Below are 26,787 nucleotides of genomic sequence, written 5' to 3'. Positions count from 1 at the left end.
TCTTCCTCTTCAAAGAAAGTATCCTCCCATAGCCTCAGCTCTCTCCAAGACATTTTTAAATGGTATGCCGCAAGTTCCTATCGCGCCATAGCTCCCTCTCAACTTTGTTGGCACATCAAGTTCTCTTTCAATTTTCAGCAGGTAACACGCTCCCGCCAAGGGGGTCAAGTCACATCGCATCAAGGTCATCATGTCGTGTTGCACGACATGTTATGGTAGAATCTCCGCATCCATGATACCTGCTCCCCTCTCGAGCTAACGTGCTCCCCGCTAGAGTTATTCTGATACCAAGTGTTACGAACCTTCACAGGACTTTAGGTCATAACCTATCATGAGAACACAAAAAGGCACAACGGAATGGCACACAAGATTCACAGGACTTCAAGTCATAACCTGTCATGAGGCACAAAAAGACACAACAGAATGACACACAAGATATCAATAAGGAATCTTTGTATTCATGATATTGAAAGATACATTGAGGCACATCTCAAGACTACACTCTCATGACACTACACATGTGAAGGATCACCACTGAGTATAAAGAATCACACGTAGAGTGAAAACCAAGCAAAGCTCAGAGTCACTACTACTCCCTATATAGGTGTTTTTGGCTCCAACACCATGGTATAGCTACAAAGCCCATACCCTTAAAAGGGGGGGATTCATAGCTAAACCGTGGACATAAAAGTGATGTGGCCATAGTGAACGATGACAGATGGTTAATGACGATTCAACGGACTCTTTGGGTGGGGTATCTAGACTCTACTCTCTTTTCCTTTTCTCGAAGTGGGACTGGATACTCAAGGAGCATCATAAATAGTTATCGCCCAACGCTGCCATGCAGGATAGCGATCCATACATCTTCAAATGGAGATGCTATTCGGCACCCCACGTCCAGTCACGCCTGGAGCGGAGGTCGGCCGGAGAAGCTCGTAGGGCACGATGCCGGCTCCTGTGCGGTTCTTGAGGCGGGCATCACGGTTGCGCCCATCAACCGTGCGCTCGATCTCTGCGATGCGCTGTGCAAAGCGCGAGGCAGCGGCCTTGGCACGGGCATCCGCCGTCCAGTTGGTCTGCACGCGCTGCCCCAAATACTCCTCGTCCGGCGCATGCGTCGACAGGGAGTCCAGCACCGACATCACATACGTCGACTGGTACCTGTTGGGCAAGGCCGACAACAAGAACTTCTGAGGGTCCTCCAAGAACTCTTCGTACTCCTCTCTGCCCTCCTCACTCTCCGGGTCTGGTATCAGCTTCCTTGTCAGGCACGGATGGTTGGGCACATAACCCCCATACATATACTGCCCAAAGTTCACTGCTGCATGATGAGCAGATGTCACCCATATCATTGTACTCAGAATGCCCACCAAATCCTCTCTCGTCTCCAGTTTCGGCCACCATGGCTCGTTCTTCTTGTCACCATGGCCTTGCTCTCTTATCTCTTGCCACCATTCTTGCAGTTCCACATCCTCTGCCACACTTTCACAATCACTGTAATATAAGGAGACATACTCATTTACCCAGTCTTTGATTGCACCCCATATCAGCAGACCATCTGCGGCATAAGGATAGTCTTCTACCACTAGCTTCAACCCAGATGGACTATTGGGATCCTCCACTGCCATGCCCCTGCCCAATTGATTCACAAAATACTGAGAATATTGCGAGAAAGTTCTTTAGTAATCACAATTATCCGTACATTAATCACAAAACCCAGAAACATAGTGAGCAGTTTCTTTAGGATGACATTTCTTCTTTGACGGATTCCTAGTGCTAGAGAGATGAGGTCCTTTCTGTCATTAAGAGCAGGAGTGCAGGCTCTTTGCAGAATTCTCTTAATAAATATCCTAACATTTTCCATGTTTGATAATCATGATATAAAAGTCAAAAAGGTTATTTGCCAAATGCATAGACGTGTAAAGTGAGTACTTTGGGAGAATCATCCAGGCCTTAATACTTATTATTACACTACAGCAGATCTAATAACTATAGTCAGTACATGCACCCAGAGGAATAACGCAGGCCTCAATTCAGTATATTAATGTAGTCCAGGACATGCACACGCCACGTAAAGACAGATTCCTTTTACGATCTCGCTGATGCACAAGGTGTAGCGTTATTACCTTTTGAGCAAATCTGCTGGTAAACTTTCTTGATCAAATCTCCAAAAAGCTTTGTAAGCAGCTGAGCTGATCTCCATGCAGTATGGACCAGGAGTGAAGCAGTTCTCAATGACACCATCTGCATTGATAAGCAGCTGTCTAGCCAAGGCATTTATTTCCAGGGTGTATCGCAGGTGAGGATACAGGAGTTTGGCAATGGGGTGCATAAAGCTCAACTGACGATGAGTGGCAATGACATAAGGCTCAACGACAGCATGGCTGCGAAGCCTGGAAACCAGAGCTTCAGTAAATCAGCATTGTAAAGATGCATATGCAATATATCTGACTCTGACTTTCAGTAAATAAATGAGATTAGAGAACTTCATTAAGTCGTATTTCCTGCCAAACACGACTTCAATCCATGGAAGTACATCTTTCTGACATCACAGTCACTCAGCTTGAATACACATAAAAATGCTTGGTTTACCAGTGATTTACTAATTGATGAAAACCAGCATGGTTGCAAGTGGCATGCATCTTAGCAAGCTTCCATAGCCAGTGAGTAGTAGCATCCTGCCCCGGAGTGAATACACGCTGTCTGCCAGGCAGGCCAGGGGATGGAGGTGGCAAGCTCAACTCAATGGCCAAGGGGCAAAGAGTCCCACTGGCATTCAAGAAGAAGATGGTGCGGCTGGCATACATTTTGCGATCTTTTAGAGCATTGACCTTTTTGACAAAGGGCATGAAGGCATCATGATAATCCACGATAAACAGTCTCTTATGCTCTATTGCCTGTTTGAATTGGAGATCAACAAGCACATAGGTAACATGTTAAATTGATGATTAACTACTTCAATGCATGGAAATACGTAGCTTCTGCCACTATAGCTTCAGTGTACAGATACGTATTTCATTTATGTCACATCTCATATTTGAATTTGAGGTCAAACACGTATAAAAGACATGAAAATTAGAACTTGCTAGGTTAATTAAGTTCAATTGTGATCAATTGCGATCAAGTGTGTAATTTGGCCCCTACAATCCAATGCACACTATAACAATGAGAATGTCATGGATATATCTCCTGTTTGAATTGGAGATCAAGTGCACAGTAGTTACAAATGAAAACTGGAGTTTGCTATGATGATTAAGCTCATTCGATGAAACGTACCTCCTCCACAGTGAGGCCCTCAAGTTGCCTCTCGAGATGTTCTTTCCCAATGGTTGACTCCTTCGCCCCATAAATACTTGGATCCAGATTGCTCACAGGAGGGAAAGACTACTTGACATCAGGCAAATTAAGCAAGAGTGAGATTGTTGATTCACCTGTTTCTGGCCTTGATTGTTGCTTGGAAGGGTATATAAAGCTTCATTCAAACCTTTAAGAGTTCAATTTGCAAAGGATTAGTTCCTGCCAGCACTTGTCGACCGAGTTCATCGTCACGCAACCAAGAAAATCTATCCTCTGCACAGAGAGAGAACCTATCAGTTCCATATCACAAACATCTTTTGAGCAAAACAAATAGGTTTGTTCAATAAATGACCAGCTTTATAGATAAATATTTAATATAGAAGATAGATAGATCTCTGACAAACTTACAAACCCAATAAAAGCTTAATCCTGTGAGTTTTAATATTTTCTAATTTGCCAGCCTTTTGATTTCCTCAGTATATAATTTTTCTAGCCTGTTATCTATCTACATATTATCCTTAAGCTAATCCAAGGATAAGAACATTGACCCTCTTATCCTTGTGAGAGGATTTGATGGCAGTCCACCCATCCAAAGGTCTGTAAATTGTCAGGTGACTGGTGAGACAAAATTGGCCATGTCAGTGGATTGGCAAGATTGAAAAGTTGTCAATCTGTACACGGACAAGCTACAAAAACAATAACTGGTCAGAAAATCCCAGGTAATGTGTATGAAGTCCTATAGTTTAAACAGTAAATCAAGAATTGTCATGTGACATGCAGCTGAAAGTCTTTGTGGTTGGGGTGCAACCTACAGGCTTGAGTTGTATGTCAATCAGATCATTGTCAAGATTCGCATTGGTGTGCTACTTTCTGGCCATTATTGCGGAAATACACATTTATCCATGATTGCAGTTACTGCACTAGTATCCAAGATTTCATTCCTCGACCTCTAGCTACATCTCATCCCTGACTAATTCGCGCACATCACCATGGAAGAGCCTAAGGAGGCACATGAAAAGCGTTGTGAATCTTCCAATGATCAAACAGCTTCAATCTGTAAGCCAAGAACACAATCTGAAGAATGTTGAATGCTAACGGATGTATGAATGACTGACAATACAACCAATGGGACATCGAACCTCCATGTCTCTAGAACCAGGGCGGATGTGGTTGAGTGTATTAGTGTGTGTCATACTCAAATGGGTCCCTAATATGCTGCAGCAATGTCGAAGATGATTGAGTGACCAGCAGCAGTGTAGGCAGAAGATCAGCTGAAAACATAGGTGCTAATGATGTCTAATGATGTAAATGATGACAACAGCAAGTGAATAACCCCCGAATGTCAGGCGACCAATTGGGTAGCCTGGGCTAACCCAAAATGCGGCTGTGCCAGCTCGAGAATGATGGCAGCTCATCAAATGCAACTGAACTGGGTGATAGCTGGAAACTGAAATGTCCCCCTATTATCCAACCTTCAAACGAGACATGACACAAGCCATATCCATAAATAAAAGGTACTCGACATCAAACTCACCTCCGAGCCATAGAGCCAAACATGCTCACAATTGAGCTGGCAACACTCCGGGTCACGACAGCATCCCAAGGATTGGCAGCCCATACCACTCGCTCACACCATCCCGGTGTACAGATGTGTCACCAATGGGCCAAGAGTCCAAGTGGTGATTACACAATGAATGTGCACAATAGGACCTGGAGTCCTATAAATAAGACTAGGTTGCCCTAACCCCGAAGTGCTCTTAGTGCATTTGCATGGAATCACGTCATGAACACTATGACCAATGCTACTAGTGCCATCCAGAAGTCTGATGACGGGCAAAACATAATGTCTATAAAGACATTCGACAAGGAGACCAACCACCCCATGGTTTTTCATGATTACCTTTGTATCGAGCCATTTTCGTCAATCAATTGACCACAACCCAGATTGCATCATGGCCTTGATTCATACGAGGTAATCCTACTACAAAATCCATGGAAATGCTACTCCATTTTCTATCAAGAATTTGTAAAGGATGTAATATCCCCACCTATCTGAGCTGTTTAGCCTATTAAGCTGACATTGTGAGCACTCGTGCACAAAAGGCTCAATCATAGTCTTAATATGTAGCCAATAAAAGTATCGAGTCGACAAGGCCAAAGTCCTTTGTATTACAGGGTGTCTAGTGCTTGGCACATCGTAACACTCACAAGGTTGCATCCCACCATCCGTGGACGAAACCATGCCATCCAGTCCAATCGGATCCGTCTAATCCATCCAATCCAAACAGTATCCATCCAAGTGATCATCGCACACACATTTCCAAGATCCAAGTTTCTGACCATTTTGTGACCATTTTCTAAAAATGTTTTTTCTGACCCTTTTTTCTACCCCTTTTCAAAAAAAATTGGGCCTTTCTTATTGGTTGGGACCATTTACAAACAACCCTCTCCCACTTCAATCTCCATCCTTAGCTTTCAAGCCTTCTCCACTCAAGCCTCAAGCCTCAAGTCTCTACCTCTTGCCCAAGAGTCAAGCTCACGAGTCATCTGTTGTGCTAAGAATTGCTCTTAGCCACTTAAACAGCCCCAAAACATGCTTATTTTAGGCTTATTTTAGCCAAAACCCTAAAACGGGGAGCGGATCGAGAGAGTTAAGTGGGAGAGGATCTAGAACCCTAATTTTCTATAAATTGGCAGCAAGCCCTCCACTCTACCCTGAATCTCGTTTTTGCAGATTTCAGGTGTTTCAGCTTGCTGCCCACACCCCATTCGCGAAGGGCATCTCATCCGAAGCTGTCCATTGCTGTCTCTATCAATTTGCGCCTGATTTCCAGCCCTCTTCACAAAGTTTGGAGCTGATTCCAGCCAAGCGACTGTTGTTCCTACGCAGGCCTGCTGCCATATAGCCTGCCACATCATCACAGCCCTGATTTTGCTTCTTGCAGGCTGTCCTGCCTGCGTTTTTAGTCTTTCTCTCTCCTGCAAGCTCCGTTTTTAGTTTTTCTCTCCTCACTGCTGTGTGCATCAGATCCAGCTTCTCACTGCTGCGTTTGCTGGTGTTTGATATCCGGAGGCTGCCTTGCTGCAATTCGAGATCCGTTCAGAGTACGACACACTCTCCAGCTCATAACCCATGCCCTGATCCTTGAGATACACGAGTTCAAGGTTCAGTATTCATTCACTGCATAGTGTGTTTGCTGCATGAGCATCATATTATTAGAAGTCATATCATTTCATTTATTAACTGTGTTCATTGTCTCTGAGTTACCCTAACCCTAACCCTAACTATGTTCTTTTATCAATCTATGCTTTGTCGTACGGTTTCCGGTTATGCTTCTGTGTTAGGATATTTTCTTTACACTATCTCCACCTCTTCCTCTTCCTTCTTCTTCTTTCTTTTCCTTCCTCTTCCTTTCAACTTCCAAGCTCCATCTTCCTCTTCCTCCTCCTCTTCCTCTCTTTAATCTTAAGAGTCGCCACCTTCTTTTACTACATCCTCTTCTAGCTCTCTTATCACCTCTTCTATCTATACCTCAACCTCTCTTTCCACCTCCATCTCTCTTAGCACCTCTATCTACTCGAGTGACCACTCTTGACTCTTTTATAGTCTAGACTCTATCACCATGCTTAAAGCCCTTCATGAAGCCTTTTCGCGTCATACCTCACACCTTAAGAAAGCCACAAATCACACCAATCACACCAATGCTTATTGTTGGACTTGCAAGTATTGCAGCAAAAACTAAACAAGTAGTGTAGTACGGCTTCTTATCCACTTGTTCAAAATAGGTGGAGAATGTGATCCATGCCCGAAGATCCCTCAAGCAACAGTCGATGAGATCATCAAAAAATATCCCCCCATTTCAAAGGCATTGCGCAAGGTATCCTTTAGTATGGCACACGCTCAAGAGGAGATAGTCTCCCCTGATACATGCACACCCATGGCCACCCCTTTGGCTACACCTATGGAGGGTTCATAGATCCCTCGAATTCCCTTTCTGCTTCAATCGCCTCTGTTGCTGCTACCACCCATGGGTCCGAGAGGCTCAAGAGACAAGCCACACTTATTGAGGCAACAGGATATGTTTCGGACGCACTCTCATTCCTTCGAGAGTGACAAAGGAATACAAAAACTGAGATTGCACGAACTATCATCAAGTGCAATCTCCCTTTTCAGCTATATTCTAAGAGTGGATAGGTGAAGAAGAATGGTAACGGCTATCGCCGTCGTGGATCCATGCAAGTGGTGGCATGGAGTTACCTACAACAATGTGCACATAAAGAAGCTAGACGAGAAGAGAGAGAGAGAGAGGATCGACAAGTCACTCGAGCCCGTTCAAGCCGGTTGGGTGAAATATGGGTGCTTCATTCTCTCCAATGAATGGAGTAACCGAAAGAAGAGAGGTATTATTAGTATACTTATCTCTTGCCCTGTTGGCACCTACCTCTTGCTTGCCATGGATATAGGTATGAAGATAAATAAGACGACTGGCCAATTCGTCTACAAGCACATCTAGCAAGCCATTATATAGGTGCATCTAATTATTAAATATTTTGTCTTATAAATTATCTTCCATGTTTTATGTTTCTTGAATATTATTATTTATGCTTTATGTTTTATGTTTTTAAACTTTTATGCTTCTTGAATCTTGAATATGTGCACCTCAATTACCCAATTATCCACATTTAAACCATACTATATTATATAATATATAGGTGAGACCAAGCAATGTTGTCCAAGTCATCGCTGACAATGCTTCGAATTGTCGGAAGATGGGACAATTGCTTGAGGAGAAATTCCCCTCTAAAGTGTAAACACCTTGTGCCACACATTGTCTTAACCGTCTCATGGAGAACATAGGCATGTTAGCCGGTATCTCGGTTCATGTGTGAGTCTGTGCATACAAAAGTTTGGCATATTATTTAGGATATCTTAGGCATTTTTTATGGTCTTAATTTTAATCATATTTATCATTTATTGTTGGTCGACCAACATTAAATGCTAGCCAACCTGATCATATTGAGGATATATTTTTGTCCTATATATTCAGGCTTCTCCTCCTCACTCAATGACTTATCTACCATCACACGTGTGGAGACTCCATAGAGAGAGGAGCCAATGTCAGTGCCCACACAGCTAGTGACTCATTGTTGTATACGATTGTCTCATGTTGGAGATATAGATTCCGTTTCCCGAGCATACATCTAAGTTCTCATCTATATCATGTTCTTCAATGTTCTTTCTTTCCCTTTCTCTTTTGTCTTGTATTACTACAGTTTATTACAGAATATGTTTACCCTTCCATTGAACTCCACTTCTGACAAGACAACTTGGAGTGGGTTTAAAAAATCATAACGGATGTAAATGCAATCATCAATTTTTTCATTAAAAATATAAAAGTGCTTACTATTTTTCACATGTATAGTAATGTGAAATTAAAAAAGCCATAAAAAACTTGCTTTGTTGCAAAAATGTACAATATTCAAGGAATTTCAAAATTGGATGGACGAAAAGCCCGCAGTAAGTATGGAGGAGGATAAAGCCATTCAACGGCTTTGCCTAAAAAAATCATTTTGGGCGAGCGTACAAGCTATAATCATTGTGATCACACCCTTGTATAGGGTTCTTTGCATAATAAATATAGAGAGTGTCACTATAGGGCTCCTCACTCATTTAATGAGAGAGGCCGTGGAGAAGATTAAGGCTTTCATTGTTCTTGATGCTGGGATTTCATGGTAATAATTTGTAATTAGATTTTTTTTTAAATGCAAATTCAATCTTTTTTAAATACAAATTCAATCTCACTAATTTTATGCCTATTGGCTTTTTCCATAAATAGTTGCAATGTTGATGCTTTGGATGATACCCCGTGATGGAATGGCATCCCTTACCTCAATGAAAAGAGATAAAAATAGATGAAGAAGTCTATCCATAGCCTAGTATCTCTCTCTTGCATCCCAATTATAAGGGCCCCTTCCTCTTCATGGACCAAGAGCTAGTCTCAAATATAGATGCTCATCTCTTGAAGGCTTTGCATAAGGATGTGCATGGTCTATTCCTCTAGGAGCTAATTAACTATAGAGACTAAAGAGGAATAGCCTTTGCTAGCACCATGTGCTAGAAAAGGGCCTCTTTAGTCAAGCCACTATTCTGGTTGTAGTCGTTTAGATATCACTTATCCAACATGCAAATGGTAACTTTTAAGAGTATTAGCTCAGATAATTAAAATGTAAATCTTATCATTATGTTTCTAGTAAAGATTTCTACTCTTCTTATTAATTTTCACTTTTAATAAGTTAGAAAAGTCATTTTGTTAACTTCAATAGAATTATTCATCTAGTGCATTTAAGAGAAATTAGTCAATCTATTCTCTTATATACACTAAGTTCCGAAACAAACTTAGCACCAATCAATTAGAATAACTTATCTATTGTCGTTGTAACTTACGCATGCTTAGAGACGTGCATCAGATGCCAATGGTATAAGAAATAATTTTAAACTTGAGTCCATACTTATTCTAAATTCAAGAATATAAAATTTTAAGTCATCTTATATATCTTAACTTCGATTTTCAAGTGAATGTAGATGAGTTCAAGTTAACAGGGACCACACTTAAAAGTATAAAGAGAGAGAGAGACGAAGAGTAGAACGCCATCTTTAAATAGCTCTATATGGAGCTGAAGGAGATTGACCGTCGAGTATCACGTACTTGTAAGGAAAGGTGGACCACTCCTCAAGGCATTGTAATTAATAGCAGCACACAAGTAGCAATCAAAAGCTATGTGAGACGTTGTTCTGGAAGCTCTTCTACTTCGATTACTCATGTTTCACAATATGCTTCTATTCGAGAGCCAGCCAACATACGTCAAACTTATCTAGTGATGACCATGAATCTCATTTGAGTGATAGGTCTAAGGACTCATCTAAGTAGTAGCCTTGGCAACCTCTACTATCTAGATGCTTTTTAAGTCTTGATATTTGTACCTGAAGTGTGTGAAATAAAAAACCCATCACTAAGAAGATTGCTATGCTCGTTATACTCTAGCTCTGAAACAGGAGCATCCTCCGAAACATAAGCAATCCGAGCAAAGAAGTTTCCAAAATCACGCTTCACATAGATTCTATCTGCTACATGTATACCGCTACCAACTGCAATGCCTCGAAGAGTGACACACCTTCAACTACTATGAGTATATGATGAAGATGACATCCTACTCTCTCTCTCTCTCTCTCTCTCTCTCTCTCTCTCTCTCTCATATATATATATATATATATATATATATATATATATATATATATATATATATATATTCACGCTTTTTAAGTGTAGCCCCTCTTAACTTAAACTCATCTTCATTCACTTGAAAATAGAAGTTAAAATATATAAGATTACTTAAATCTTTATATTCTTGAATTTAAAATAAGTATAGACTCAAGTTCAAAATTACATATCATGCTATCGAATCTCATGCATATCTCCAAGTATACACAAGTTACAACGACAATAGATAAGTTATTCTCACTACTTAGTAGTAAGTTTATTTCGAATCTTAATGTGTATAAGAGAATAGACAAACCAATTTCTCTTACACACACCGGATAAACAATCCTATTCAAGTTAACAAAATAACTTCAACTTGTTATAAATGAAAAGGAATAAGAAAATAAGAAACCTTTATTAGAAATATAATGATAAGATTTAAATTTTAATTACCTAAGCCAACACTCTTAAAGCCACATTTTTCACATTGGGTAACTGATACCCAAACGACTTTCACCAAAATAGTAGCTTAACCAAAGAGGTCATTTTCCAACACACGGCACTAGCAAAGGCCATTCCCCTTTGGTCTCCATAGTCAATTAGCTCCTCAAGAAATGAACCATACAAATCCTCATGTAAAGCCTTCGGAAAATAAGCATCTCCATCCGAGACCAGATTCTAGTCCATAAAGATAAAAGAGTCCTTGTAAGTGGAATGCAAAAGAGCTGCTAGACCGTGGATAAGCCTCTTCATTCATTTTTATCTCTTTTCAATGAGTTGATAAATGTTATCGTGTCACGGGATATTATCCAAAACATCAATAGCACTACCATTTATGAAAAAAACCAATAGATATAATTTAGTGAAATTGAATTTATATTTTTTTTTTAAATCTAAGTACAAATTATTACCATAGAATCTCAATATCAAAAACAGTGGAAGCTTTGATCTCCTCCACAACCCCTCTCATAAAATAAGTGAAGAGGTCTATATAGTGACACCTTCTTTACCCATTATGTGAAAAATCCTATACAAGGCATCAACAGCACTACCATTTATGAAAAAAACCAATGGATATACAATAAGTTAAATTAAATTTATATTTTTTTAAAAGTTTAATTACAAATTATTACCATGGAATCCCAATATCAAGAATAGTGGAAGCCTTGATCTCCTCCACAACCTCTCTCATGAAATGAGTGAAGAGGTCGATAGTGGCACCTTCTATATCCATTATGCGAAAAATCCTATACAAGGGTGTGATCACAATGATTACGACTCGCATGTCCATCCAAAATGATTCTTTTAAGCAAAGCCGTTGAATGGCTTTGTGCTCCATGCTTACTACGGGTGCCTCGTCCATCTATGCTTTAAATTCCTCGAATACCTTACATTTTTGCAACTTATTTTACACATCATAGAGTCGCTCAAGGAGCAAAGGATGTGATGACAAAGGGAGTTTTTAATGGCTTTTTTAATTCCTCATCACTATACATGTAAAAAGCAAGTACATTTACCTTTTTTGTGATGAAATTAGCGATTGTAATTATATCTCTCATGATTTTTTTTGCCACTCCAAGTTACTTATGTCCTCCATGAGAAGATCAAGGCAATATATAACACAAAGTATCCATAATATAAAGGGAAATTTCTCCTCAAGCAATTGTCCCATCCTCCGATAATTTGAAGCATTCTCAAAGATGACTTGGACAACATTGCTTGGTCCCACCTATATACACATATAATATAGTATAGCTTAAAGGTGGGTAATCAGGTAATTGAGGTGGAGATAGATGTAGAAAGAGAGGTGGAGATATTCAATATTCAATAAGCATTAAAATTTAAAACATAAAATAGAAAATATAAAAATAAATTCAAGAAGCATAAAACATAAAAGATAAATTATAAAACATAAAATATTTAAAAATTAAATTCTCCTCTATAATGGCTTGTCAGACATGCTTGTGGATGAATTGGTCGGTCATGCTATTCCTCTTCACACCCACATCCACAGCATGTAAAAAGTAGGTGTCAAGAGAGCAAGACACAAGTATGTTAATAATACCTCTTTTATTTCGATCACTCCATCTATCGAAGAGAGTGGAGCACCCATACTTCACACAACCAACTCAAACAAGCTCGAAGGACTTATTGATCTTCTTCCTCTCCTCGTCTAACTTCTTCATGCATATGTCGTTATAGGTAGCTCCATGCCACCCCACGCATGGATCCACCGTAGTGATAGCCTTCACCATTCTTCTCCACCTATCCACTCTTAGAATATGGAAAGGGAGATTGCACTCAATGATGGTTCGTACAATCTCGATTTTCGCATTCCTTTGTCACTCTTGAAGGAATGAGAGTGGGCTCGAAACACGTCCCATTGCATCAACAAGTGTAGCTTGTTTCTTGAGCCTCTTGAACCTGTGGATGGTGGCAACGACAAAGGCGACCAAAGCAAAAGGGAAATTTAAGGAATCTATGAATCCCTCCATAGTAGCCATAGATGTAGCCGAAGGGGTGGCCATGGGTATGCATGTCTTGGGGGAGATGATTTTCTCTTGAGCTTACACCATACTAGAGAATACCTTGTCCAATGCCTTTGAAATGGGAGAATATTTCTTGATGATCTCATCAGTCTCACTGCTTGAGGGATCTTTTGGCATGGACTACATTCTCCACCTATCTTGGACAAGTGGATGAGAAGTCCTGTCATACTATTTGTTTGGACCTTGCTACAATACCTGCAAGTCCAACAATAAGCATTGGTGCGATTCATGGCTTTCTCAAGGTGTGAGGTGTGACAAGAAAAGGCTTCATAAAGAGCTTTACGCATGGTGATAGAGTCTAGACTATAGATAAGAGTCAAGACTCATCACTCAAGAGTAGATAGAGCTAGAAAGAGAGAGAGTGGTAAGAGAAATCTACATGTAGATAGAGCAGGTGATAAGAGAAGGTGGTATGGAGTAACTTGTAAGTCTTGACTCTTAAGATTAACGAGAGGTGGTATGGAACTTGGAAGTTGGAAGAAAGAGGTGGAAATAGACTTAGAGGAAGAGAAGGTGCTAACTTGGTAGAGAGGAAGAAGAAGAGGAAGAGGAAGAGGAAGAAAGAGAAGAAGGAAAAGAAAGAGATAAAGATGACCCCACAAAGTAACTCATTTGATAGCAAGAGAAGTTGACCTCAAGGCTGTTCAAATAGCATCTGGATGGCTAGTAAAACCAGTCTATGACTCACATGCAACGGTAGTTCCTTCAATTAACACCTAATCTTTTCACACACACACACAAACAAAGACCTCACTCCCTCGCTCAACACCAGATTGGCCTCGAAGACCAGCGTTCCTCTCGTTATTTCTTTATCAATTAAAAGATGAAAAGTTACAAAAATGAAATGTTCCAAAATACATAACCTGTGAACAGTTCGTTTTCATCTTTTCTGAGTAAATCCCAGCGCATAAGGAAGAAACAACATCCCTTTTAAGAAAACATTTTCTGTGACCATAACTCAATAATTCATGTGCAGAATTGCAGTCTGCAGAACTCTGTATTCACTGTTCTTACTGTCCAGCATATCCAGAACAACATCCCTTTTAGGAAAGCATTTTCTGTGACCATAACTCACTAATTCATGTGCAGAATTGCGGTCTACAAAATTCTGTATTCACTGTTTTTATTGTCCAGCATATCCAAAACATCATCCCTTTTACCCTCGCATCATTCCAACAGTAAAACAGTCCCACAAACAGCACTAAATCAGAGCTGAAAAACCTTGTTCCTGTGTGGCATGGTCATCACTTTCTTTAGTTCCTGCATTGGAGAAGCCAAAAGCCGCTCCTGAAGCTAGACAGTGAGGCTCTTGCCTTAATAGAAGTGCAAAGAAAACAAAAATTGTACCTTCGATGGAATCAACCCATCATGCAAAGCATTTCCTCTGAGAATAGAGAGAGAGTTGACTAGAGGGAGCAAGCTCTACCTCCGTACATGAGTCAAAGACGAAGAAGTACTCTCCATAGCTGATGTACTTGCAGCAATCTGCCCTCAGCTCCTCAAAACTTCACTCTCAGATCTACCCCTCATACCTATTACGTTTTTTCTTAATGCTCTCTCTCTCTCTTTTGGGAATTTGTGCCATATGACATACATATAACAATTTTTCCGTTTAAACCTTCCGATCTAAATTCTCCATGATCGGTGCAAAATTTGACCTCAACACAGACTAGAGAATTAATCCTCATGCAAAAATGAAGATAATGACGCGAACAGATTCTGGGGTCCAAAAATAGTAACTCCCTAAATTTTAGAGATGATGACCGTTGCATTCCTCAAATTGTTCTGAGCAACTTTTATCATTGCAACAACATCAAAAAGTGTAATGTGGCTCAATTACGATAACTTTTATTCCATGAGCATTCTTACATGTGCATCTTCTGTCTTAGCCAGGCTCATTGTCTTGCACCATCTCCAATGGCTAAGCACAAAGTCCCAAACCACTAGCATTCTATTCTTCAGTGCCCATTCAATATGGAACCGGTCCTATGGCTCAGACAAACCATTAGTTCAATTTGTCCCAATGGCTGCCTCCTCTGGCCATGCGAAGATCCCAGCTTAATTCAAGAGAACTCTGGGGGTAAAAAGCAACAATAACTGAAGAAAAGAAAAATAAAATATTTATATAAGTAAATAAGAAAAGCAATTGCAAAAAGTATCACCACCTGGTGACACACCCTCCTCTTGAAAGAAGCAAGCGACCTCGATTGCATGCCACACATGCTAACGGATGACACAGGTCGATAACAAGATTCTCCATACTATTAGTGTCATTGCATATATCACTTGCTAACAAATGACACAGGGCGATGGTAGGAGTTTCCCCACTGCCATTTATGTCATTATAAGTTCGAGTCTCACATAGGTGGAGGATCACATCCTGTATCCAACTATGATTACTAGAAGCCTTTCTAATATACATGTTTCCGGATGCAACACAGGGCGATAGCACGTATCCCCGAACTATTAGTGTCACAACATGTATAATCATTCAACTGAATAGTGCAAAGATTCTAAGTTCTTTCAATACATATTGATTTAGTTCATTGTGCTTTATCTTTGTCGTGTTTACCTCTTTTCTATTCTCTTTCTTCTCTTCCATCTCCTATCTTTACTTTCTTCTACCTCTGATCCCCAGTGGATTCGACCTTTCGACAAAAACCCCTCCGACAACGTGCATCTTGGTGGCAAATTGTTTAGGAGAAAACTGAAGAGCAAAAACAGAGAGAATGACCATCCATTGGAGATTTGGCTTTCATTGAAGAGTTTCGAGACATCATCAAGTGGAAGATTGTAAAGAAGCTTTAGGAGTCATAGTCAATTGAAGTTCACAAGAATAAGAAGGAAAAGAGTTGGAATCTACTTACAAATGCTCGACAGCAAGATATGTGGGATGCTTGGTGCACTGACAACCTTCAAAATAAGTACTAGATCTGTAGTCATTTTCCTCTTCAAACATCTAAATGTTGATTTCTCTTTGTCAATCCATTGCCATTTGACATCCTTCTTTTCAAGCGCATGTAAAGGAGAAGCAATCTCTACAAAGTGTCTTACAAATCTTCATAGGCCAAGGAAACTGCGTGAACGGTTTTCAAGTTTGGCCAAGAGACAATTGCTTCCATCTTTGCAGGATCCATCTTCACACCATCTTTAGAAACTATGTGCCCAAGGAAGTGAATCTCTTCCAAAAAGAATTCACTCTTCTTGCCATTAATGAGCAATCTGTTACACTTAAGCTCATTAAAGACTGTAACTAAGTGTTTTCTATGCTCCTCTTCGTTCTTTGAAAAGATAATCATATCATCAAAGAACGTGCCAATGAAACTTCGATAAGAGCAGAAAATTCTATCCATCACCTTGTTAAAGAGCAAGAGCATTGGTCAATCCAAACGGCATGACTAGAAATTCATAGAGACCAAATGTTGTTCTAAAAGCAGTCTTATGGATATCCTCCGGCTTGATTCTGATCTGATGATACCCATTTTTCAAATCTATCCTGCTAAACATTCATGCTCCCTATAATCGATCAAGAATGTTATCTATCCTCGGAATCGGAAACCTATTCTTGATAGTATTCTTATTCAAGGCTTTGTAGTCAATACACATTTGCCAAGAGCCGTCCTTTTTCTAAACTAGCAACACAATTGAACAAAACGGAAAACTACTGGGCTGAATTAGTCCCTTATCTAAAAGCTTATTAACTTGTATCATAATCTCTTTCTGTTGTGCTGCATTGACCCTGTACGGTGGCCTATTGGGTGGACTAGTTCCTGGAATAAGATCTATGGTATGATCTTCGGGCCTCTCAGGGGGTAACTCTCCTAATAACGAATCTAAGAAACAGTCACTGAATTTATCCAAGAAAGCCCTTCTACTTTCATCTAGTACAAACACATTACTATCAACTTCATTAACTTGCTTTGCAAAAACCAAGTACACAGAAATATGATATTTCATTACAGAAGTAATTGCAGAAGCAGAAACAACTGGGACAGACTCTCCTTTAAGCTTGACATCTAACACATGAGCCTTGCCCCTATGTACAAGAGTAATCGTTCTATTGTAAGTATCCAAGATAGCATGCTTCCTATGGCACCATGGAATACCCAACAAAACATCACAGCCCTCTAAAGGCATAATATGGAACTCCTCTGTGTCCACATAGCTTTGAATGTGCATATCAAGTTTACCAAGGATGGGGGTGACAGGTTTAGTATGTCCTGGGCATGCCAAATCATCATGTCCAACTGGTCCCATTTCCTCGGGACGTATACCCATCTTAGCCACCAATGCCGGTGAGATAAAGTTGCACGAGCTCCAGGATCAAAGAAAATAAGCACTGTGGAATCTCTGATCTTTCCCCAAGCTCTACACAATTCTGTAGTATCATCAATTGATTGATCTCCCACCATATTAGGCACTAGGCCAATGCTGGCCTTCTTTTTACTTGGCGCATATTTATCCTCCGCATCTTTAGAAGATTGCTATGGGCACTTAGAAGCAATATGGCCTTTTTGTTCACATATAAAGCATTTCCCAGCCAACATTAAAGCCTTTCTTTCTTCAAATGATTTGCCAAAAAGTGGCCTCTTTAAAAGAAGTATGAGGTTGCTACTGAAATCTTTTCTTTCAAAAAGACTTCTTTGTAAAGCTGGTCTTTTCTGGAAATTACTTCTTCTTCTTGCCAGGATCCTGCTTAAACTGAGAATCCTTCTTTTCAGTGTCTTTAAAGCTGTCAGCTTTTCCTTTCAACAATGCATTTGCCACACCAGCATTTTCAATTAATTGTACCATATTTGTAACCCTAGTCTTGGTACAATAATCCCTAATGGCTTCGGGCAAACCGCAACAGTACTTTTCAATTTGTTCTAACAAGGGCACTATCCTGTAAGAACTCACAGGCAAAAGTGCATTCTTATTGTACTCTTCTAAATCCGCACAATTTTCTGCGTCCAATTTATGCCATGCAGTCATAATATCTACTTCAAACATGTTAGTTAACCATGAGGCTGCAAACAGCTATTTGAAATGGACCCAAGTGGCAGGTGCATATCCTTGCATCAACAATATGTTCCACCACTGCAAAACATTACCTTTCAAAAAAGTTGCACCCTTCCACACCTTAGAAGTCTCAGTAAAATTTCCTCCAGTGTAAGCTGCATCAAACTGTTGTATAAATGTCAAAGCTTTCAGCTTATCTTGCATACCACTGAAGGTTTCAAACTTAATGCCTAACCACCCTCTTTATAGTCTTTAGGCTTTGCACTTTTTGTTGTCAGGTCATCACAGACAAGTGGCTGTAAAAAGGGAAGTCCCTTAGACGCATTACAACATTCATTTCACCTGTCTTAGCTGCCATATGCCCACTAGGCTGAAAAAAACCAACCACTGCATTTTGTACTCCAAACATCAAATAAGGACTCTGTAAAGTCTGATAACTGGGCTATAGACCAATATTAGCATAAAGTGGGTTCACTGCCTCAATAGGCATCATTCCTGGTGGCCCTCTGGGCAAGTATCCCTGATAACCAGTGGGTAATCCAAACATTGCTTGAAAAACTGACCCACTGCCAAAGAAACCAAGATGAGTAGCAAACTGAGAAGGAATAGTCTATTGTGCCACTTGTGCATAGCTACCTTGACCATTCACTCCTTGATCCTGTGCTTGTGCTTCTTGTTGCCTACATGCTCACCCACATTAGAGGTTTGCCTTTTTGAGTGCTCCATGGTATCATGCGATGACTCAGCGTGAGAATCCTCATTATGTGACTTCAAAAATTTTTGCATCCAAGGATTCTTTACAAGTTGTTGGAAAGAGCCAACCATACTGAGGAGTTGTGCCATAAACAAGTTCTGTTCTTGCTCCTCATCCTGTGGTTCAATGTCGATTCTAGAAGGTGCTAACACCTTTGCACCAATACTCTCTCTTCGGTGTGTCTAAGCAGAAGAAAAACTCTCTTCTTCATGAGGAAGTTTTCATTTGGCTTTGTCCATGTCTAGCATCTCTCTAGTCCTATAATCTCTGTAAAAACCTGTGTGTATGATCTTTTTACCCAAAACTATCCAAGCTTAAATTCTTACATAAAAGAATTCAAATCCCGGGGATGGAACCATGAAACCAGTCTATGACTCACATAAAGCGGTAGTTCCTTCAATTAACACCTAATCTTTTCACACACACACACACAAACAAAGACCTCACTCCCTCGCTCAACACCAAATTGGCCCCAAAAACCAATGTCCCTCTTGTTATTTCTTTATCAATTAAAAGATGAAAAGCTACAAAAATGAAATGTTCCAAAATACATAACCTGTGAACAATTCATTTTAATCGTTTTTGAGTAAATCCCAGCTGCATAAGGACAATACAACATAATCAGAACAACGTCCCTTTTAGGAAAGCATTTTCTGTGACCATAACTCAATAATTCATGTGCAGAATTGCAGTCTGCAGAACTCTGTATTCACTGTTCTTACTGTCCAGCATATCCAAAACAACATCCCTTTTAGGAAAGCATTTTCTATGGCCATAACTCAATAATTCATGTACAGAATTGCGGTCTGCAAAACTCTGTATTCACTGTTTTTACTGTCCAGCATATCCAAAACACCATCCCTTTTACCCTCGTATCATTCCAACAGTAAAACAATCCCACAAACAGCACTAAATCAGAGCTGAAAAACCGTGTTCCTGTGTGGCATGGTCATCACTTTCTTTAGTTCTTGCATTGGAGAAGCCAACAGCTGCTCCTGAAGCTAGACAATGAGGCTCTTGCCTCAACACAGGTGCAAAGAAAACATAGAACTGTACCTTTGATGGAATCAGCCCATCATGCAAAGCATTTCCTCTGAGAGAGAGTTGACCAGAGGGAGCAAGCTCTACCTCCATACATGAGTCAGAGACGAAGAAGTACTCTCCATAGCTGATGTACTTGCAGCAATCTGCCCTCAGCTCCTCAAAACTTCACTCTTAGATCTACCCCTCATGCCTATTACGTTTTTTCTTAATGCTCTCTTTCTCTCTCTCTTTTGGAAATTTGTGCCATATGGCATACATGTGACAATTTTTCCATTTAAACCTTCCGATCTAAAATTCTCCATGATCGGTGCAAAATTTGACCTTGGTACATACCAGAGAATTAATCCTCGTGCAAAAATGAAGATAATGACGTGAACAGATTCTAGGGTTCAAAAATAGTAACTCCCTAAATTTTAGGGATGGTGACCCTTGTATTCCTCAAGTTGTTCTGAGCAACTTTTATCATTGCAACCACATCAAAAAGTGTAATGTGGCTCAGTTACGGTGACTTTTATTCCGTGAGCATTCTTACATGTGCATCTTTTGACTTGGCCATGCTCATTGTCCTCCACCATCTCCAATGGCTAAGCACACAATCCCAAACCACTGGCATTCTATTCTTCAGTGCCCATTCAATATGGAACCGGTCCTAAGGCTCAGACAAACCATTAGTCCAATTTGTCCCAATGGCTGCGTCTTCTGGCCATGCAAAGATCCCAGGTTAATCCAAGAGAACTCTGGGAGTAAAAAGCAACAGTAACTAAAGAAAAGAAAAATAAAATATTTATATAAGTAAATAAGGAAAGCAACTACCAAAAGTATCACCACCTGGTGACAGCTCTCTCAACACCCCCCCCCCCAATGCTAGAGTAGCATTAGACTACAAGACATGTTAATGCCCCGCCTCAAACAAAATGGGATGCCTTTATAAAAGGAGCTACAAGAGTGATTATAAATAGAGGATTTATAAATTTAGAAAAGTTGATCACCAAGTGGTTTAATACAAAGTTGGCCTCAAATTCTTTTGGTACTTCACGGATAGTAGGACATTTACTAGTAGTATGCTATGCCTTCTTACATTTGTTGCACTTCATTTGGTCAGGATATTTTTTCCAACAGTTGCTGACAAGATGTCCCTTTTTGTTGCACAAGGAGCATTTAGTGGATACAGTATGAACCAAGAGTTGGTCAGGGGTTGTTTAAGTGGATGCTTGACTAGTGTTGCTTTCTTTTGATTTCTTTTCTCCTCATCTAAACAAGATTGGATGGTGCTTTCCAAGGTTGGATTAGGGATATTTGTAAGAGTAATTACAAGGGTTGTGAATACCTTCTTTGCAGCTTTTAAGAGAATTGCAATGGCATCTTCATCATGAATTGGAGCTTGAACTGAGGATAGCTTGTATGAGCCTCTTCATGTGAGAAATGAACTTGCCTAGGTCATCACCTTGTTTATACTCCAAGCTAAAAATTTCGATCTTAAGGAAAATTTTAGAGTTATTTCCTTTAGCACTATAAAGTTTTTCAAGCTCATCCCATTTCTCCTTGGCAGTGGAGAGTTTGTCAATGTGATGAATCAAGGATTCATCCAAATGAAGCATGATTATAGCTTGAGCTCTTTCATCATCTTCCATATCAAGCGGCTTTGATGGATCAATAACCTTAGTCCCTTTGATGAAGAGTCAATAGCCCCATTCCATCATTTTATACTTCACTAATACCTGCCATAGATGAAAGTCTTTTCCATCAAACTTACGAATTTGCGGTCTAACATCAACATAGGCCATGGCCATGATAGGAAGGCCTTACCAATTGCTCTAGGCAATGGCAGTGTCTAGTTCTTTACATAATGGCCAATAAGTGCGGAAGCAAAAGAGATTATTAATACGAAGTAGGCTCAAATGTGGTGTTGCAAAATGAGATGAGGGATGAGAACAATGGTCTATGTGCTTATAATCTACACATAACCTTACAATGACAGTTAAGCATGTAATACATACGCTTAAGATAGAGACTAATCTTCTCAAGTCTGAGATTTAGTATAAAACATCTTCCACATACCAATCATTGAGTCACTATTGGAAGAACTATTTGAGGCCACTATTGTTGTGGTTGAATTTTGATTTGAGTTACGTTACTATTAATTTTGATATTAATGCATAATTAAATGTTATTGTAATCTTAACATTTAATATTTAGATTAAAATGATTGTTAATTTTAATATTAACATTGTGTTTAAGTGTTGTGATAAACCCTATTGTCAATTTTAAATTTAATGACAAGGAGAGAGAATGTTTATAAAGAATTTGCAATGAGAGAAAGACTAATCAGTCGTCTTTTTGAAAGATAGAGAAAGTCAAATGTAGTTTGACTATGGGGAGAGAGAAGGCTAAATGCAGAGGTGGGGAGCGAGAGTTGATTGGGCATAGAGTAGAGAGAGAGAAACTCTTTGCGCACAGTGGAGAGGTGAAGAGGGGTGGTCACCTAGTCAGCCATGGTGGGGAGGCAAAGATGGAACAAGACAAAAGGAAGAGAGAGTTGGATCGCCCATTAGTCCAAAACTAGATGGTTCTTATGACAGCTGTAAAATTGGCAGCCATGGTTAAAGGGTAGGAGACGTGGAGGATGCGATGTCTCGAGATCGCCTACGTGAGAGATATAGAGAAGGGAATCAATTTGGTCAATCCATGTGGCTTGGTTGATCCAGCTTTAGTGGTTGCATGTTCATCTTTTACGTAACATTGCTAAAATTGACTCTCCTATCTTTTCATGATCCTTCGTGTCTTTTTGTCTTGATAGTTTGAACCTTTGATTATAATGTGGAAGCAAACCCCTTTAGCCACCCCCTACTTTTTGTAACCGGCCTGTTCACTAGGAAGGGCGGTAGTGTACAACCAAAATACATAAATGCTTTTATCCAATTTACAGTTGTCCACTTTACCTGAACTTAAAGACACAGAATCAAGAAGAAAAAAAGGAAGCTAAAATGCTCTTGTTGCCACACATACACCCTTTTGGCCCCTAAGTTAGGCGCCCCTTGCGGTATTTATTTATCTTTAGAAAGAGAGAAAGTATAATGGGCTGTCTTTCACCTATTCTGGGTGAAATTTGACAGCATAATAGTACAATTATTGACCCAAATCAAGTTGACCACGAGGGGAAACTCTGCCCAAGTCTGAATCTTCTGGTTGGAGTGCAGAATTGACCATTTCAGCCTGCTGTATTTACTGATTCAGACCTGTTCTGAAACCTGTTTACAACTCTTACTGTTCCCTGTATAGTTCAGCCCACTGTAATTACTGGTTCAGACCTGTTCTGACACCTGTTTTCAGCTCATATTGTTCCCTGCACTGTCCTGCATCATCTGGGCCAAGTGCCCCTTGATTCTGACATCAATTGGGCTCTGAAATAACCTCTGAACAGTCCAGAATCAGAACTGATTTAATACTGTTTCAGACACTTGCTTGATGAGGTTACCACCCTCACCTGTTCCTGCTTGTGGGTAGCAAACAACTACTCCTGTTCCTAGAGAAAAGAGGCTCTTGCCTCATGCAAAAACAGCATATTCCACACAGCTGTACCTGAATTAGAAGAAAGGCCCTTGATTCTGCAGCATAACCATACTGTCAAGGAGAGAGAGAGAGAGAGAGAGAGAGAGAGTAGGAAGCAAGCTCAAGCCTCTGTGCATCATAGACAAGGTAGACCAGCTCTCAAGAGCTCTCCATCTGCAGCAATCCATCTCCCTTTCACAAAAATGAGCCCCCCATGCATTGAAACTCGTTTTTGTGCTGGCCTCTCTCTCTCTTTTGGGAATTTATGCCCAAATTGTGACACATGGCATACAAGTAACAATTTTGCTGTTTAAACCTTTCGGTCTAAAATTCTCCATCCTCGGTTCAAAATTTGACCTCGGCACAGACCAGAGAATTAATCCTCGTACAAAAACGAAGATAATGACGCGAACAGATTCTGGGGTCCAAAAATAGTAACTCCCTAAATTTTAGGAGTTGCTTCCATTGCATCCCCACTAGTCTTCTAACCATCTTTGCAGACTATGGCTACATCCAAATTGTAATGTAGCTCAACTGAAAGTGAATTTCCATTGATGACCCCACATGGACTAATCTCTTCAAGATTTGTCCATCTTCACTTTGAACTAGTCTCTTCTAGTCTAGTTCTTCAACACACTTCTCCATATGCACTTTCACACGTCTCTTCCAGGCTTGTCAATCTACAGTGCCATCAGTCTCTTCCAGACTTATACTGGACCTTAACTGTCCAGTCTTGACTCACTAGACATTCCTGTCTGTTTCACAAACTGGCCATGCAACTCAGGCGTTTAGATTTCAAGAGTGATCCTTCCAAAAAGGAAAACCAAATAAAATATGTAATAAAGAAACCAACAAAAAGGTAATAGTTGTCACAGTCTTGTGACATACCTCCCTCTCGAAATCGCAAACGTCCTCGTTTGCATGAACATCATACATGCTTTCAGCTAACCCAATGAACTTACACTTGGCAGCACATGTATAACACATACATGCTATCAATCAACATTGTGAACTGAACACACTGTTAACACATGTATGTTCTAACACACTGTTAACACATGTATATTCTAACTGTAAAACATGGCAAACTATCATCATGTGACTCCACATCACTGTTTCCAGATATAGTGGCTGGTACACCACAATGATATCCCCATAGTGGCAGATTCTCATTTGATGACTCCACATCACCTTGACTAGAGATCTATTGGCCGGTACATCAAAATGATATCCCCACTGAGTCAATTCATAGAATACATGCCCGATCGAGTAACCGTTGTTACAACATGTATTCAATTCAATAGAAGTAAAAACTGTATTCTTGCAAGCAATACTTACTTCTTTAGCACCGAGAAAACAATATGGACACAAAAAGTGTTAACCTGTACAAAATCTGTTTCTATACATAATTTCTTTCTTAAGCAATTGTCACTTTGACAATCTATTTCAGCTTAGAGATACAAGGGGTCAAGGTAGGTTGCAAGCGAAATGCTTCAAGATAAAGTTCCAACACATTAGGTGACTCTGCAAGTTCACCTTCATCCATCCACTTAGCATCTATAGCTGGATAGTTCTTGAACTTAACCAAATACCTTCTAGCAACTTTGCCTTTCACTTTCCTTTCCTTGTGTGCCAATACCTGTTCTGGAACAAGAATTTCATCAAGTTCCTCAACTTCGGGCTGTTCCTCAGCTGACATATCTTCTGGCACATCACCCACATAGGGTCTAAGAAGACTTACATGGAAAGCATTATGAATCTTCCAATTGTCAGGCAATTTCAGCCTATAACTGACATCACTAATCTTCTCTGTTACTTGAAAAGGCCCATAGTATCACACACTAAGCTTAGTGAAAAGACTTTCCTTGCCTTTCCGCTTCTTTGAGCGTGCCTTTTCAAACTGCAACAATACCCAATCACCAAGTGAAAATCTCAATTCACGACGGTGATGATTAGCAGCTTTCTTTTGCTTTGCCTGAGTCCTTTCAAGGGCATGCTTAACTTTCTGATACATTTCACCCATACTCTACACATACTAATCTGCCTGAAAGATCTTATCCTTTGTATGCAAAATGGGAGGAACCTTTTTACCACCTTCAACAATTTCAAAAGGGGCTTTGCCTGTTGATGAATGCACAGTATTATTGTATGCATACTCGACCAAAGGCAAATACTGCTCCCACTTTGACTTGTGCTCTGACACATAGCACTTAAGCAGATCCAAGACAGTAGAATTTGCCTCTTCTGACTGTCCATCAGTCTGTGGATGAAATGACGATGAGAACTTAAGCGTTGTGCCCATGTTCTCAAATATGCCTCTCCAGAATAGACTTGTCATCCGTGGATCACGGTCACTGACAATAGACTGTGGCATACCATGATACTTGAAGACATTGTACATAAACAAACGTGCCATCTCATCTGGTTTTATCTACTTCCTGACAGGAATGAAATGAGCCTGTTTGCTAAACCTGCAAATAATAGTCCATATCCCATCATTTCCTGTCTGTGTCCTTGGAAGATCAAAGATAAAATCCATAGCTATGCTTTCCCATGGTTTATCCGGAATAGGCAATGGCTGTAAAAGCCCTGGTGCTTTTTGCCTGTCAAACTTGACCTTCTGGCAAATCAAACACTGCCGCACAAAAGCATCCACATCTCTTCTCAAAGTAGGCCAACAAAAGAATGTCTCTACTGCTTTGACTGTAGCATCAATACCACGATGCCCTGCATGCGGTGGAGAGTGACTCTCTGTCATAACTTTCCATCTCAATGGCATAGTCACACATAGTCTACCATGCATCAACATGAAACCATCCTTGAGAAGATAATGCTCATGATGTTGTCCATTGACAAGCTGATCAAAGATCCTTGCAAAATCTTCATCATCAGCATATTGTTCCTTCATATCATCAAGCTCATGATGATAAGGAATTGACACAACTGAAATTTGTGGCTTCCTTGACAAAGCATCAGCTACAACATTCTTTTTGCCTTCCACATGCACAATCTGAAAATGGAACATTGACAAAAAGTTTGCCCAACGCATATGCTTTTCTGACAGCTTAGTCTGAGTTAAGAAATAACGCAATGTCTGATGATCTGTCTGGACAACAAAATCTGCCCCAAGTAGGTAGTGTTTCCAACAAGAAAGCGCATGAATCACAGCCAGCAATTCTTTCTCAAAGACCTGCATAGTCTTCTCTGGCCCTCGCAAGATTCTGCTTTCATAAGCCACTACCCGGCCATCTTGCATTAACACTGCACCAATGCTATTGCCACAGGCATCACATTGGACAACAAATGACTTCCTAAGATCTGGCAGAGTGATCAC

General features: G+C 40.2%; 1 protein-coding gene across 1 annotated transcript in view; it reads right to left on the bottom strand.

Annotated features, from left to right (window-relative positions):
* Nucleotides 1-444: 444 nt before the first annotated feature.
* Nucleotides 445-26,787, bottom strand: part of LOC148028688 (putative lipoxygenase 5) — a 37,954-nt gene continuing 11,611 nt past the window's right edge. The window contains exons 4-8 of the mRNA XM_087687479.1: nt 3,485-3,570; nt 3,277-3,384; nt 2,593-2,897; nt 2,127-2,393; nt 445-1,632 (exon numbers count right to left, since the gene is read on the bottom strand). Coding sequence (XP_087543605.1) covers nt 867-1,632; nt 2,127-2,393; nt 2,593-2,897; nt 3,277-3,384; nt 3,485-3,570 — 1,532 coding nt within the window. The 3' untranslated portion in view covers nt 445-866. The remainder of the gene's footprint in view (nt 1,633-2,126; nt 2,394-2,592; nt 2,898-3,276; nt 3,385-3,484; nt 3,571-26,787) is intronic.

This window comes from Lygodium microphyllum, chromosome 11 (assembly GCF_053477565.2).
Source record: "Lygodium microphyllum isolate KBCC chromosome 11, Lygodium_microphyllum_v1.1.10, whole genome shotgun sequence".
Classification (NCBI taxonomy): domain Eukaryota; kingdom Viridiplantae; phylum Streptophyta; class Polypodiopsida; order Schizaeales; family Lygodiaceae; genus Lygodium; species Lygodium microphyllum.
Note: the sequence above shows the minus strand (reverse complement) of the source record. Positions and strands in the feature narration are given on the sequence as shown.